Source organism: Chiloscyllium plagiosum, unplaced genomic scaffold (assembly GCF_037043375.1).
Source record: "Chiloscyllium plagiosum isolate Xiang-an unplaced genomic scaffold, Cpla_swu_hap1 HiC_scaffold_42, whole genome shotgun sequence".
In the NCBI taxonomy this organism is placed as follows: domain Eukaryota; kingdom Metazoa; phylum Chordata; class Chondrichthyes; order Orectolobiformes; family Hemiscylliidae; genus Chiloscyllium; species Chiloscyllium plagiosum.
The window spans coordinates 31,576,873-31,594,302 of record NW_028270180.1 but is presented as its reverse complement, the minus strand read 5'-3'; the positions used below and the strand labels follow the sequence as shown (position 1 = coordinate 31,594,302).

Here is a 17,430-nt window from a genome sequence, read left to right as displayed (position 1 = left end):
CGCCAAGCTTAGTGCCCAAAATCAATTGTTAGGGTACATTTTTGCACGCTCAGGATTAATTAGTAAATGTTATCAAATTGCAGAATCACATCTACTGGTCGACACTTGTGAGTTTTGAAAGCACAGGTTGATTAGTTATGGTCAGTTCCTTGCATGATATGAAGAGCCAAAGGAATATGCTTGCCAGCAACATCCTGTTATTAATGTTGCTACTGCATAGGAGTGATGTGAAACAGTAAGGTATTCTGGTTCATGTCTCAGAATATTAGAATATTTTAGTTTTGAAGTTACAACATGGATGGGATCAGGTCAGTCAGAAGATTTTCAGGAACCAAGTTTGGAATTTCTTTGCACTTTGGAGATTTAACTCCACAGCTTATCCACTAATCAGTGCAGCAAACTTTGTTTTAACTGGCATTTTGCGAACCAGCTCTCTTGATAAACCAGTGTTGCGCCTGCCACTCAGTGTGTTCTGACCCTTATATTCAGCAAAGAATTGTGAGTTGACTCTTATCAATAATAAGAAATTATCTTTATCTATTTCAACACAATTAATACTATAATAACAAATACAAACTGATGACTAACACTATAAATCTAATTAACTAACATACTTTAGCTTAACTTTGAATGATCAACTCGACTCGCCAACTTTAAGGGCATTTATATAGTCATTGGATAGGCATATGGACGAGTGTAGGTTAGATGGGCTGCAGCTTGGTTTCATAGGTTAGCGCAACATCTAGGGCCGAAGAGCCTGTACTGCACTGTAATGTTCTGTGCTCTATGTCCTAAATACCACCACACTAGATCTTGGCCATGATCCACGTGGCGATGCTCATTTGGTTCTCTTCCGGTGGTCCCAGGATTGTCTTCTCTTCACGATTGTTCGTCTCAAGTTACTGCTGTCGAGGGTGGTGTTGCGGTGATTCTTATACTTGGAAGTTTTCACGCTTTGGGAGGGTCTTCGATTCCTACAAATGGGTCAGTCAGGGCTTGATCATCCTGATCAACTGGGACCAATCAGGCTTGATGTGTTGATGGTGGGAAGGTCCTTGGGCTTCCATTCCTGAAGGTGTTGGGGGGTGTAGTCGGGTAGCCTTTCCCAAATAAGAATTGTGAGATGCCCCTTTGTTCTGGAAAACAACTTAATGTTTCCTGTTGTCCTGGGAATGGACTGGGTCATTTGTATATTGTGTAGTCTGTGGCATGTTTATTTCAGTGTTTTTAACACAGGTACTTATGGCAAGGCTTGGCTCAATTTTCCGGCATGCTTTATTTGTTATCCAGTTTTTTATAAATCCACCATTTTGAGTGGCCCGTCCAGCCATAGTCTCTCCTCTTGACCCTGAACGCAAAGTACGATGGATCACATGATCACAGACCAATTTCCATGTGGTGACTTTATGATCATCCAAGCTCAAGCAAAGTACAACATACACTCAAACAGATAAACTCCGTTGTTTATCACAGATAAAACATTGGAAAATGACAACTAACTGAGGTCAATAAAACATCGTCAAACTCTACATAAATGAAACATCAAAATTCAGACTGAATGGCTAATTAAGCAAGTTTGTTAAATTAGAAATAAAGTAGAGATTGGAAATTCATGGCAAAAATCAAGCAACTTTACAAATCCAGAGTCACATCTTTAGCAGAACAGTGATCAAATAAGGGTCATTGTGTACAAGTGCACAAACAATCCGGAGAAACATGTTATACAAACAGGATAAATGAATATTTATAGTGACTTTTTAAAAGGCTTGTTGAGATTGTGAATTGAGTGAGGTCTCTATGTTCAGTCTTTGGGATAGTTCTATTTTCTACCTGGTGAATTTGACAGTGAGGATAATGATGTATACCAGGGTAACCAGGAATAGCAACACAGATAGATATGACACATGATGGACCCAGGGATGGATTTGTATGTTGAAGCCCCGGTCCCAGAAATCTGTCCACCAAGTAGTAATTTTAATTTCTTTTATTTATTCTTTGGCATTGTTGGCCTGCTGTATTACCTTGGTGAAGGTACTATGGGCTGTGGCCAATAGGTTTGAATTTGGTGTAACTCCTCCAGCAGAGGTTTGAGACCAGTATCTTTCTTCTCCCAGTATTCCCCCAGATTTTGGCGGCGTTTCTCATGTGCATTAAATTCCACCCTCTCCCTTTTGTGTATATTTATCAGCTGAGTTTGGCCTACCCTGGCAGGTATGTGTGGCCTAATACAGAGGGTGATGTTGGTAACATTGCATTGTGCATTCCCATACTGATATGTGCTAAGTGAGGTTGTGTGGCAATATTCCCTTTCTCCCCTGTAGGCTACCCGTGTTATGTTAGTGTTCAAGTTGCAAGCCTTTATGAGGCGATTCAGACTGGTGATTGTCTTGAAACTACACAATGCATTTTCATTCAAATAAATTGGGTACAGGTATGTTATTTCTGTGTTAGCTTGTTGTCATCCATCCAGAGTAGTGCCTATGAGCCTCCCTTCCTTCTCCACTGCGTACAGTAAGGTGCCATCATATCTTATTCATTGACCCTCTTGAATAGTGCTTATGTTTTCTGTTTTGAACACCCTTAGTCGAATTCTGTCATCTGTGGTTATTGAGACTCTTAATACCATCCCTTAGGCTTTCCCAGGAGTCCCTTTACAGTCATCATTGAACCAGATTTTGGTCAGTTGGCCGTCTGATAATTTGGGATGCTTCTTTCCCCTAATTAAATGCTCTATCTGTCCGTCACTGATCCAGGATGGAACCTGTCTCTAGCTAACCTGATTGAGATTTTTTGTCAACTGTTCTATCATCTACTGTCCATATATGCTGCACACGGTCCAGTTCTGTTGCCTGCTATCATCTTCCAAATTCCATTTTATTATCTGGTTTATTATTTTGGCATGTCGTTCTAATACAGCTACTATAAGACTACCGGCTTTAATCCCACTACTTCCCCTTCGCCATGCTGCAGACTTTCTCATTAATTGTATCCAAAGTCTGTTTTACTTGTTGGGTCAGGACTCTGAGTTTATTGTCCAGGTCAGTCAAATCAAGGGCTTTAATCGTTGATACCCCTGTCCCATTTGCTCTCGCTGCATCATTCAATACTTCCGTTTTATGTCGCTTCTCCGTTCCAGGTTTAGCCTTCTCTTCATCTATCCTTATCTCTCATCCCAATAATCTACGGGTGAAGTGGAGATGTAGTCTTTTAAGTTGGGGGTAACACCACCCTGCCAATTGGGTTCCTGCTAACTTCACCTCCACAGCTGCTGGTCTCAGCTCCACACCTCCTCTGTTAAGTCAGTTAGTTAGTCTGGGGGACCCACAGGTGTTGATGCTGCAGTCAGTGGTAGTGATGGGAGAGTGTAAATTTCATTTGTGGTATACGTTATCAGACAGGACTTTTCCAATGGGTTTTAAAACTAGCCCATCTTGTGGACCAGGGGTGGCTTCTGGACAAATGGATTGGGGCGCCACTGTGGCTGGCTTTAGGCTGTTCCTCATGTCGTACAGCACGAACTTCACCTCTTTGAATTTTCCAGGTCATCGTGGTCTGAGTCTCAGTCCCTTTTCTACGCCACTTGCTCAGCATCCTCTCTCTGGGTACCCATTGTTTGCGAAACCCTACCAATCACCCATGATTTCTATGCTTAGGTAGCAAACACCTGAACTCCGATATGTTTTCCTATGTACTGCCTGCTGGTTGTTACACCCGGACACTGTACTTTTATTGGGGTGTACCCATAACACATGTCCTCACGTTCGCCTGTTTCCAGTGGGCCAAACCATAAGTACCCTGGGTACATATATCCTGGTCTGATCGGTGTTTCTTGTGTATTATTTCCAGGAATGATGACAATCCCAATGAGGTAGACTAGATTATGTTCCATGTGGCCACAGTTGTCCTGGGGAGAGACGAAGGTTGTTTCTGTTGTCATCCTTGTCGAAGATACGAATAGTTTAGGACAGGTGTAATGCATGCACTCTAACCCTTTCCCACTATGTTTTTAAGGAATGGGAAGCCCATATAGAATTTTAATTCAGTTGTAGATGTCTGGTAGGTTCCAACCTCGGTTTATAGTGGCTGTGGCCTCATTTCCTAGTTGTAGGGGTTTATCGTGTATGTAGGTTAAATGGCCTGGCCGTGGAGTGGTCGGAAGAGACTGGAATGAGGTGGTCAACTCAGACCCAAAAAATGTACATTTGGTACTATGAAGTGGTCGTTATGACCAAAGGATTAGTAATACAGTAAGGTGAATTCAGTCACAGAGGTTGCATCAAGTGAGCGACACTGGGAATCTGAAGGTTGGAATACAACTTGTAGGAAATTAGCTGTAAAGAGATAAAGTGACGTCTGGAAGTAAACAGGCAGTTAGTTGTCTGAACTGAGTGTAACTGATCTTTGATCTGTGCACTACTTTTCTAACATGATTAATCCTATCAGAATTTATAAGAATATGAGTTGGCCTCACTGGACCTATAGAGAAGTGTGAATTATGTTTGAGTGTGGACAATCAGAAACAGTTGCACCCCACTTTGGATGTCTGTCAGGAACCAGTTCTTCATCTGGATTAATGACTTAGTACATTCATTAAATAGGCACCCAGCAGAGTGTTCCGAATCCTCTGTCTCTGTGTGCCTGGCAATATTGTATCCTCCAAATTTTCATGTTCATGATTTGTCATTACTCCTAGTGGTGATGCTCTGAATGCTGAACATTGCTACCTGACAGTCTGATTCGGTCTATCTTTCCCTTGTCTGCACTAGTCTCTTAGTATTGTCTCACATCCATGTTGTAGATACACCACCTAGGGTCCGAATTATAAGGACTTGAGGACTTTCGATTTCTTTGCCTGCCAGGGAGTTATTGGGGAGTTCTGTCTTGTCTCGACCATCGGGAGTGTGTAACATGTCACTAGCGGGTTGTTCCAATCTGTTAGAGAGTCCTCTGTTAAGTCAGTTAGTTCATCTGGGGGTCCCACAGGTGTTGAAACTGCAGTCAGTGGTAGTGATGGGAGAGTGTAGATTTCATCAGGGGGTGCAGTCTGACTGAGAAGATGTCGGGGGTATCCTTGGTATCTGGGCTAACCTTGGTTTTATCACTTGCTCTAGGGTAGTGTCATCTGCCATACATAGCTCAAAATGATGAGAGTGGCTATGTTGAGTGCCATAGGCCTTTAACTGGTTTACATGGTACCAGCCAGTCTTTCTTGTGGCTAGTAGAATCTTGTATACTGAGAACTCGCCTTGTCCACTTCGATACGGGGACGTGAGTATTTAGGGGAGATATCCTATAGGGTATCCTATAGGGAGATAACCTATATCCTATAGGTTAACTTTACTGTCGAAGTAAGCCTTACTTAATTTCCTTTCATTCTCTAACCTGACAGCTGCTGCTAACTGAGCAGCCTTGATACTTTCGGTGAGCTGCTGCACTGTTTTTTTTTGGGTGTGGGCAGGTTCTGTGAGGTCGAAGCTAAATAGGTGGTCGACCCCTTTCATGGGTCAGACAGTCATTAGGGCATGGGAGTACACCGTGTGGATCGGGAGATGGTGTTGCATACTGTCATATGGACAAACGTAAGTACTGTGTCCCAGATTTTATTGTTCTGCTGCACCGTCTTCCTAAACACCCCTCTTAGGGTATGGTTTATGCTTTCCATGATCCGACTAGAATGAGGGTGATATGCAACATGGAATGTGATTCCAAGCATAGTCATCACATTCTGCATGATTCAGCCAGTGAAATGGGTTCCCTGATCTAATTCGGGATTGGAGGGAAGATCCCATCTCGTAAGTACCTATTGTGGTAGGATTTGTACAGTCATTTTGGCTGGATTTGTGCTCGAGTCATAGAGTCCTACAGTATGGAGACAGGCCCTTTGGTCCAAACTGGTCAATGCCGACCAAAATGTCCATTCATGCTAACCCCATTTCCCTGCACTTGGCCCATATCCTTCTAAACCTTTCCTATCCATGTATTTGCCCAAATGCCATGTTGTTAATGTACCCATCTGAACTACTTCTGCTGGCATCTCATTCCATATGCATACCACCCTCCGTGTATAAAAGTTGACCCTCAAGTTCCCATTTATTCTTTCCTCTCCAACCTTAAACTGATGCCCTCTAGTCCTCAATTCCCCAAACCTGGGAAAAAGACTGAGTGTATTTACCCTATCCATGCCTCTCATGATCTTATACACCTCTATAAGGTCCCCCCTCAGTCTCCTATGCTGTAAAGAAAAAAGTCTTAACTTGTCCAACCTATCCCAAGAACTCAAACTCTTCAACATCTTTGCACATTTCTTCTGCACTTTTTCCAGTTTAATAACATCTTTCCTATAGCAAGCTGACCAAAACTGAACACAATACTCCAAGTGCAGCCTCACCAACATCCTATATAACTGCAACATAACTTCCCAATTTCTATACTAAGTGTCCTGATTGATGAAGGCCAGTGTGCCAAAAGCCTTCTTCACTGCCCTGTCTACCTGTAACTTCACTTTCACAGAACCGTGCACCTGAACTCTCAGGTCCGTCTATTCCACTACACTCCTTAAGGCCCCACCATTCACCATGGAACTCCTACCTTGATTTGACTTTCCAAAATACCAGAACACACACTTATCTATATTAAACTCCATTTGCCCACTTGTCCACTTCCCCAGCTGATCAAGGTCCTGTTGCAATTTCTGACAACCTTCCTCACTGTCCACAATACCGCCTATTTCAGTATCATCAGCAAACTTACTATTCATGCCTTGTACATTCTCATAGATAACAAACAGCAACAAGCCCAGCACTGACCCCAGAGGCCCTCCATTAGTCACAGGCCTCCAGTCCTACAAGCATCCTGTCACTATTACCCACTGCTTCCTACCATCAAGCCAATTTTGTATCCAATTTGCCAGCTCACTCTGAATTCCACATGATCTAACCTACCAGAGCAGCCTACCATGTGAAACCTTATCAAAGACCTTACTGAAATCCATATAAACTACATCTACCTCCCTGCCATCATCAATCTTCCTGGTCACTTCAGCAAACAGCTCGAACAAATTTGTGAGGCATGATCTCCCACTCACAAATCCCTGCTGACTACTCCTAATCAAACCCTGTCTTTCCAAATGCATGTAGATTTTATCCCTCAGAATCCTCTCAAGTAACGTAACCACCACAGATGTTAGGTTTACTGGTCTATAGTCCCCAGGCTTTTCTTTGCAGCTCTATTTTTTATTCATTAATGGGATGTGGGTGTTGCTGGCTAGACCAGCATTTATTGCCCATTCCTAATTGCCCAGAGGATTGTTAAGAATCAACCACATTGCTGTGGGTCTGAAGTCACATGTAGGCCAGACCAGGTAAGCATGGCAGTTTCCTTCTTTAAGGGATGTTAGTGAACCACAGACATTCTTGAATAATGGTACAGCATTCGAAACCCTCCATTCTTCCAGGACCTCACCCGTGCCTGATGATGATGCAAAAATATCAGGCTCCCGCAATTTCTTCTCTAGCCTCTACTTCCTCAGAACGCCACCTCATTGTGGGTTGACTCTGTAGGATTGAAGTTCACACGTGCCTTCCTCTCTCTTCAGTGGCTTGTGAAACTAAAGTCCTAGCCCACTTAGTTGAGTCAGTCACAGATAACTGACGCCTGTTTAAATCTCCGTAGACTCTCGCAAACTGTATCCATAAACGACTGGCGAAGGCAGTGAGGTGTTATCCCTTCTTTTGTCTGCACTTGTTTAGCCCATCTTCAGGGTCCCCTCGATTGTACCCAATTGCTGTTAGGATTGCCTCTTTCATGTCGACTAGGGGTCCTTTCCCTGCATTTAGAGTGGCTGAGATTGCAGACTATGCTGACTAGCTCAAACACATTACATTGAGTCTACCTCTTTCTCATCTCACCCATTCAAAACTTTTTGTTGTCTGACCCTCTCAAAGCATACATATGGATCTGCAGATGGCTCAAAATCTGGAAACTTATTAGTAATTTCAGCTCATTGTACTGCCATAAATGGGGTAGTGTATGTTATCGCTGGGGCATCTTGGAGGGTGCTGAAGGTGTTGCCGCATCTGGGAAGGGTGGTGGCATACCCTAATCCTCCGCAGCCATGACATACTGCTATGCATCTTCCCTGAGCTCATCCCAGTGTACCTCCAGTCCTTCCCTTTTAACATCCCCATTTACGCACATTACTCCATTGCAGAGTGAGAGTTGGGATTTTAACTTTTCAATCTCCCGCAGGCACTTAGTGTGGTCTGCGGCTGCTTATTTCTTATATGACTGGTGCATTATCTTTTGCTGCTGCTTGTAGATCTGCACATTCATTTTTTTAATGGCTTACTTTGTTCTCAGCAACTTCTTTAGCTGACACTGCTCGCTGGGTATACTTTCTCACATTGAGTTAGCAGTTGCATCATGTGTACTCCGTTGGCCTGATTTCTTTGGTCCTGAGTCACATTTTTCAGTTTCAACTCTGCTACTTCTTTCCTTGCATCTTCTAATTCTTTATAAACTTTATTCAACTCCTGCTCAGTTCCTAGTAATTGTCCCAGACAGCATATTATTGCTATGGGTTTTTCAAGTTTGGAAGCCTCCTTCCATTGAATTTTCCTCAAATCCTCCCAATATATTTGTTCTTGGGATCCTGGTCGCGTTTCAACATTACAGCAAAATTCTGCCCATATGGGCCACTTTTTCTTTCTGATCTATTGTCTTAACTTTTTCTCCCCATATGGGATAATCCTCTATTCTGGCGCCTTGCTCTGCATTCTGTAATAAACTGAAGGGTATAGGGGGTGGATCAGTCCTAATCCGACCAGGTCTATACCGACGTTCGGTATTTTAACTTACCTATACCATTAAGGATCGCGCACACCCACCCACTAAGGATCTCTCTCTCTCTCACACACACACAGAAACAATCATTTGCTTAATTAGGAATAGACACCTGTTGGCTTTATCCTTTAAAGAACAATCCAATGTAAACCTTTCTATTACCTTTGATTTAGTTGAATTCCTGCCGTTACTTGGGACTTCGTCCTCTTAACTCAGGCTTAGGCAAAATTTTAGGGAATACTAGGTTCCGTGGGGTTCGACTTCAGAACAATGAAGTCATTTTTAATCGAGTCCCATCCCAATTTGTTGCACCTGCCACACAGTGTGTTTTGACCCTTATAATCAGCAAAAAACTCTGAGTCAACTCTTAAGAGTAATAAGAAATGATCTTTATGTATTTTGACACAAATAATACTATAACAACAAATACACTACAAACTAACAATTAAGGCCATAAATCTAATTAACTATCTTATTTTTTAACTTAACTTTAAATGATCAAATGCCACCACACTAAATCTTGGTGATGATCATTTGGTCATCGTCTTCCGGTGATCTCAGTGTTGTCTTCTCTTAGTTGTTGGTCTCAAGTTACCGCTTCTGAGGGTCGTGTTGTGATAATTCTTATACCTAGAATTTTACGTGCTTTGGGAGGGTCTTCAATTCCTACCAATGGATCATTCAGGGCTTGATCACCCTGATCGACTGGGCCCAATCAGGTGTACATGTGTTGATGGTGGGATGGTCGTTGGGCCTCCGTTCCTGAAGGTATTAGGATTTGGACAGGTTAGGAGAGTGAGCAAAGAAGTGGCAGATGGAATACAACATGGAAACGTGTGAGGTCATGCACTTTGGTGGGAAGAATAGAGGCATGGACTATTTCCTAAATGGGAAGAAAATTCAGAAATCTGAAGTGCAAAGAGACTTGGGAGTTCTAGTCCAGGATTCTCTCAAGTTAAACTTGCAGGTTGAATCAGTAGTTAGGAAGGCATATGCAATGATGGCATTTATTTTGAGAGGACTTGAATATAAAAACAGGGATGTACTTCTGAGGCTCTGTAAGGTTCTGGTCAGACCACATTTGGAGTATTGTGGTGCAGCTTTGGACCCCATATCTGAGGAAGGATGTACTGGCCCTGGAGTGTGTTCAGAGGAAGTTCACGAGAATGGTCCAATCTTAACATATGAGGAACGTTTGAGGACTGTGGGTCAATACTCGATGGAGTTTAGACAGATGAGAGGGATCGAACTGAAACCTACAGGATACTGAATGGCCTGTACAGATTGGATGTTGGGAAGCTGTTTCCATTGATAGGAGAGACTAGAACCTGAGGACACCGCCTTAGAGTAAAGGGAAGACCTTTTCAAACGGTGATAAGGAGAAACTTCTTCAACCAAAGATCGGTGAATCTATTAAATTAATTTTCACAGAAGGCTGTGGAGGCTAGGTCATTGAGTATATTTAAGATGTGGATAGGCTGTTGATTGTCAAGGGGATCAGGGGTTATGGGGAGACAGCAGGAGAATAGGCTTGAGAATCTTATCAACCATGATTAAATTGTGGAGCAGACTCGATGGGCAGAATGGCCTAATTTCTGCTCCTGTGTCTTATGGCATGCAGGTCAGGTAGCCTTTCCCAAATAAAGGTTGTGAGGTGCCCCTTTATTCTGGAGAACAACTTAATGTTTCCTACTGTCCAGTGAATGGGCTGGATCAATTGTGTATTGTGCTATCTGCAGCTGCGGCCCGTCTGAGTCTGTAGCTTGTCTATTTCAGTGTTTTTGCGCAGGTACTTCTGATTAATGCTTGGCTTGATTTCCCAGAATGGTTTATTTATTATCCAGTTTTTTGTAAATCCACAATTTTAAGCGGCCCATCCAGCCACACCAGTGAAAATTTGTACCTGTAATAATGGAAGTTTACTGTTGTCATGATTGCCACAATGTCTAAGTAGTCAGATGAGAGTGCGAGTGAGAAGGCTCTCTGCCAGTAAGTTTTATTTAAAGCAAAGTTGCATTATTATTCATGATTTATGCTGTAAATGAAGTATAACATTGATGTATATGCCCCCTGCATTACGTTTCAATTACTTAGTGAGTGGCTTTACATTGATTATGTGGATCTCTCAATGAACCAGCACACTCCTGCTCCCATAGTAATACAGCAAACATTTTATTAATCCCATAGATGCCGATTAATAAACTGTTTGCTGTATTACTGATTAGTTCACAATCCGGAGTCCAGCCTGATTACACAGTTTGACAGTTATTAGGAGCATGTCCAATCTGACGGCCTCAGGCACATTTTTGGATACTGAAAGGAGGTACAAGGTATTTACGTCCTGAATGTAGATTAAAGTACCAGGTTTCTAACGCTTGACAGTTCAAGTTGAAAAGAAGAATAACAATGTTTTGACTTCAGTCTGCCTCTTCTGAGTACATTTGTCATCTAGCCATCTTCTGGACTCAGTCAAAATTAGAAATAGGCATTTTTTGGGTTTGGGAATGATTTTACCAGAGGTTAACTCCCTCCCCAGCCAAACTAAGCCAAACTCAGCTTTTTGTTAAGTTACAATTCCGCCTGAGGGAGAAATTAATTGTTGTTGCATCTGCTTTTCATATGCTAAATGGTTCAAAGTTTGTGCAAGATTTGTAGCTCGGGTGCTCATTGATGTGGTTGTGTTCGCCGAGCTGGGAATTTGTGTTGCAGATGTTTCGTCCCCTGTCTAATGTCGGAGAAAAGATCACAGAAGCGCTTCACAGGAGGCTCCCAAGCACTGATGATGTCACCTAGACAGGGGACGAAATGTCTGCAACACAAATTCCCGGCTCGGCTAAATGGTTACCTGGAGGAAATTTTGCCAACCTCTGTTGCCATATTTGATTATGGGGGATGGCTAGCCTTCATAATCATCCCCAACCTATCTCCCATATTAGCTTGGGCGGGTAAGGGGTCAGTGAGCTGCTTAACTCAGACCTATTGAGGCCTTTGAATAGTCAGTTAAAGGCCACTTTATGGCCTCTTTCCACCTCCGTTGTGATGGGCAAGGCAAGGTGGTAGAATTGGCCAGTCTGCTACTTTCTTAACAGATGAGAAGAAAGAAGTTAACCCCCTGAAAAACACTTCTAATCGCATTGGTATAGGTAGAAAAAAATGCATCCATAGCCCTGTGTCTTAGTCACACCTCTAACATTCCAATCAATCTCAACTGTCCTTCAGAAGTAAGACATTTGCCATTGATCTTTTCCAACATGCTAGGTTACCTGCCTTGACTGGCTGAACAAATTTGTTTTATGTTCTTACCTATACTGTAGTAAAATTGATGACAAAGAGGGATTTTAATCCTGAAGAATTGCAGACAAGCATATTAATCAAAAATTATCAGAAAACAGCAATATTTACTGAATTTATGCATGCTTTAAAAGAAGAAATACTCCTTTCCTGGTTCAAAATTAAAGAAGCATTTTAACCTTGACTGACACAATTTTTGATTTCAGATATTAATGAGTGTCGTATCTCCCCTGATTTATGTGGTCCTGGAACTTGTGTTAACACACCTGGAAGTTTTGATTGCGAATGCTTTGAAGGATATGAAAGTGGATTTATGATGATGAAAATCTGCATGGGTGAGTTACAAATGAGAGAAACAGTGATATCAATTGTTTACCTGAATGCTACAGGAAACGAGTGGACCACTGAAGTACCCATAATATTTGTACATGTTTTACAACCTAAAACAAAAATCTACTTTGAAAGATTTAATTTCAGTTTCTAGTCATGTTATATATGCAACTACATTTGTTGCTTGAATTGATGCTGTTCCTGTTCACAGCTCTGTAAGTGACGTGGTACACTTGGAAACCACAATGCCATATGTTGTATCCTTAGCTAAAATTGAGAGGATTTTGGAAGTACATAAGTTGTTTCCCCACAAATTGAGAGTGAGTCAGCTGAACAATTTTGTACACTTCTCAGGGCTTGCTTTCAGAGCACTATTTGTAAAAGTTTAATTGCAGGTTGCCTCTGCATTCTAGCTCAAATATAAATTACATGAGATGTGGAAAGGGAAGGGAGGGAATTTTTCTAAATTAACTAGGTAGTCCCATTTGCGTTCTGTGCAATAGCCTAATTTCCTCTTGGAAAATAACTGCTGGTCATGGGCCGTTAACTACAAAAAATTGACCATTATTGAGTTTACATCACAGTCTGCCACAGCTGCTGCATAATATCAAAGAATAAGTGATTGTTTCCCAAAGGAGAACAAAACCATGTATTTCACTGGCCAGCATTTCATGGTTCAATAAAGATTTCATTATCAGTTGATCTTTAAGTATTGCTGAACATTCTTGAGACCTTTATTATTTGTTGGTTTGTTCTGTTTGAGATTTGTTGTATGCGCCTATCTATCTATGCAACTGACTTTCCCTTATCTTCCTTTGTGTCATTTTCCATTTGGACACATTTACCTTCTCTAAAGAATGTTTTTGTTTCCCCCTGTTTGTTACCTCATCCCAGCCAGGATTATCATAAGGGCATTGGGATACTAAAATATTGACTGAAATTTATCATACTTCTAACTACACATCAAAATTCAGCATCCTGTGCTGGATTTCCACACACATGGATGTTATGAAGATGGGATCAGACCTAGCTGTAATGCCTCCAAGATTCATTAGCAAATGAGACTCCCCATTAAGGATGTCAGATGACAAATAACCATCCAAGGAAAATGCTAAAAAAAAGTGCTCGATGGTCATTACTACTATTGAAATCATATTCAAATAAGATGCTGACCATCTGCACTAATGTATGGTTCATATTCGAGTGCTTCATAAAGTGTTGATGTACACTATATATTTTTATTTTACAAAAAACTGGCATCTCCATTTCAAAACACAGCTTTTAAGCAAGTCCGATGGCTAATAGACATTCTTCTCTAAAAGCCCTGAAGAAGGGCTTATGCCCGAAACGTCGATTCTCCTGCTCCTCAGATGCTGCCTGGCCTGCTGTGTTTTTCCAGCACCACATTTTTCAACTCTGGTCTCCAGCATCTGCAGTCCTCACTTTCTCCTAATTCTTCTCTAAAATCAATGTTTTCAAAGCAGTTAGATAACAATTTTTTGAACAAATCTTAACAGCTAGCTAATCTCCCAAACTTTCATTTTTCCTGAATCTGAGGCCAGGTGTTGAAACAGCCTGATAGCTCTCTCTTCCACAATTCTCAAAACAATGTTCACCTGAAAACATTGATCTCTAAATGTCATATGGGGCTGCAAGTTGAAATTGAGGATATCCTTGAAAATGTATCAATGTTGTGGTAATCGCTTTAAGAGAAAAGTCCATGCCTCAAGGCTAATGTAGCAGCATTTGAATATGTTTAACAAAAATGTATTTACAGCAGTGATACATGTAAAGTTATATTGGTTCTTTTCCAGAAGCATGCATTGGAGATTAAATCTGGAATGTGTTTGAAATGTAGACACATAACAGAAATATTTGAGAATTCATTTTTGCTATCTACTCAATTTGTGATTTACAGTGCTATGTTTTGTCTTGTATTCAATCCTTGTATGCTATAAACTTCAAAAATATCTTCTGTAATTCCAGATATTAATGAATGTGAACAAAATCCTCTTCTGTGTCGTGGTGGTACCTGTGAGAACACAGATGGAAGTTTCAAGTGTGTCTGTCCTCGTGGCCATGAAGTGTCTGTAGATGGAACGTCATGTGTAGGTGAGCTGCAATGAGTGACTGTAGACAAGAACTCTTATCCAAAGTGTGCTTTTAAAGGATAACTTCAATTCATTAAAGTATCTTTTTTGTATATGATGATAAAATTTTAAGAATTTTACAATAATTTGAACAAGAGAAAGCCAGTTAAGTTATGTTGATTTAATGGTGTTTTGATGAAAGAGTCGCAGTAATTTCATGACAAAGCATTTGGCAAGGTTTCTGGGTGGCCTTCCCAGCCTTTGAATGAGGTGGGGCATGCAAGAAAGTTGAGTAAATCATGTGAGATGTCCAGCGAAGAGCTTCTCGCATCGACAGCAAAATTTCCCCTTTACCTTGTAAATGTTGAGACAAACTTCTTTTAATTGATTGGGAATCTGTGGGAGGTAAAGGTCAGCGTGGTTGTCAGAGAGGGGTACGAAGAAAGGATTTGGGGATTCACCAGTCATCATTGACCTTCTTCTTACACTGCTGAATGTTTCTCTGGACAGTTGAGATGCACTGATCCAGATGGAAACTTTGGATCAGCTGGCAGAGTCTTCTCACATGGCCTCCTCTGCCTAGAGATAAGAGGACATCCCTCCCCCGCACGACATCATTTAACAGAGCCTCCAGTTCCCTCTCCATGAAGCTAACACTAGTTTAATCATATCTGTCAACTCTAGGAAAATTTAATGACCTTGCAAGGCAGTTCCAGACTGCCAATGCTTGACCTGGTGCATTGTGGCTTTTTAAGTATCTTGCCAGTGCCAGGAATCCCGGGAGGTCCTAGCAGTGGCAAGTACTTCTTCCAACAGTGAGTGAGAGAATTACACCATAGGAGCATGATGCGTTGTTAGTGAGATGTATTTGAGACAGTCACACACCAAGCCTCGCAGAGAGAAGCCTTCCATCAAACTTGACAAAATGGCGCTGATTCGTTTCTGGTACGATTCAGTCTAATCTGTTTGTTTTTAAAGCAGGAGAACAATTATTTTAATAAACTTTGAGTGTACCTTTTTTCTTTATCCCAAACTGCAAATTAGGTTTGCAAAGAACATAAAACAATACAGCGCAACGATGTTGCGCCGACCTGTGAACTAATCTAAGCTCAGTCTCCTACGCTATACTATCATCATCCATGTGCTTATCCAAGGATTGTTTAAATCTCCCTAATGTGTTTGAGTTGACTACATTAGAAGGTAGGGCATTCCAAGCCCTTACCACTCTCTGAGTAAAGAACCTGCTTCTGACATCTGTCTTAAATCTGTCACCCCTCAACTTGTAGCTATGCCCCCTCGTCCAAGCTGATGTCATCATCCTAGGGAAAAGACTTTCACTGTCTACCCTATCCAATCCTCTGATCATCCTGTATGTCTCTATCAAATCCCCTCTTAGCCTTCTTCTTTCCAATGAGAACAGACCCAAGTCTCTCAGTCTTTCCTCATAAGATCTTTTCTGCAGACCAGGCAACATCCTGGTAAATCTTCTCTGCTTCCACATCCTTCCTGTAATGGGGTGACTAGAACTGTACATAATATTCCAGACATTTTGTATAGTTGCAGCATGTCATTACGGCTCCGGAACTCAATCTCTCTACCTATACAACCTTTCACACCGTATGCCTTCTTAACAGCAACTATCAACCTGGGTGGCAACTTTCAGGGATCTGTGTACATGGACTCCAAAGATCTCTCTGCACATCCACACTACCAAGAATCTTTACATTGACCCAGAATTCTATCTTCCTGTCATTCTTCCCAAAGTGAATCACCTCACGTTTAACTGCATTGAACTCCATTTGCCACCTCTCAGCTTAATTCAGAAGTTTATCCAAATCCCCCTGCAACCTGCAACATTCTTCCACACTGTCCACTACTCCACTGACTTTAGTGTCATCTACAAACTTACTAACCCATCCACCTATGCCTGCGTCTAAGTCATTTATAAAAATGACAAACAGCAGTGGTCCCAACACAGATCCTTGTGGCACACCACTAGTAACCAGATTCCACGCTGAATATTTTCCACCAACCACCACTCATTGCCTTCTTACAGAAAGCCAGTTTCTAATCGAAACTGCTAAATCACCCTCAATCCCATGCCTCTGCAATTTCTCCAACAGCCTACCACGTGGAACTTTATCAAAGGTCGATGAAGTCCATGTACACCATGTCAACTACCCTGCTCTTATTCACATGATTGGTCACCTTCTCAAAAAACTGAATGAAGTTTGTGAGACATGACCTGACCTTGACGAAACCACGTTGACTGTCTGCAATCAAATTGTTGCTTGCTAGATCATTATAAATCCTATCTCTTATAATTCTTTCCAAACCTTTTCCGACAACAGATGTAAGGCTCACTGGTCTATAATTACCTGGGTCATCTCTACTGCCCTTCTTGACAAGTGCACAACATTTGCAATTCTCCAGTCCTCGGGTAATAAACCTGTAGACAATGATGACTTAAAGATCAAAGCCAAAGGCTCCAACACTTCCTCCCTAGCTTCCCAGAGAATCCTCAGATAAATCTTATTCGGTTCAGGGGACTTGTTTATTTTCACTCCTTCTAGAATTGATAACACCTCTTCCTTACTAACATTGATCCTTTCTACTCTAATATCCCGTAACTCATTCTTCTCCTCTACAATATTCTCCTTTTCCTGAGTGAAAACTGATGAGAGATATTCGTTTAGCACCTGTCCGATCTCTACAGGGTCCACACACAACTTTCCACTTCTGTCTTTGACTGGCCCTATTCCTACCCTAGAAAGTGTTAGGGTTCTAGAACATAGAACATAGAAGAATACAGCGCAGTACAGGCCCTTTGGCCCTCGATGTTGCGCCGATCCAAGCCCACCTAACCTATACTAACCCA

The 17,430-nt window shown here is 41.7% G+C and overlaps 1 protein-coding gene across 1 annotated transcript in view; it reads left to right on the top strand.

Moving 5' to 3' along the window:
* Window positions 1–17,430, top strand: part of LOC122542423 (fibrillin-1-like) — a 610,102-nt gene that overhangs the window by 390,732 nt on the left and 201,940 nt on the right. Inside the window, exons 26-27 of the mRNA XM_087981979.1 lie at window positions 12,339–12,467; window positions 14,449–14,574. Coding sequence (XP_087838105.1) covers window positions 12,339–12,467; window positions 14,449–14,574 — 255 coding nt within the window. The remainder of the gene's footprint in view (window positions 1–12,338; window positions 12,468–14,448; window positions 14,575–17,430) is intronic.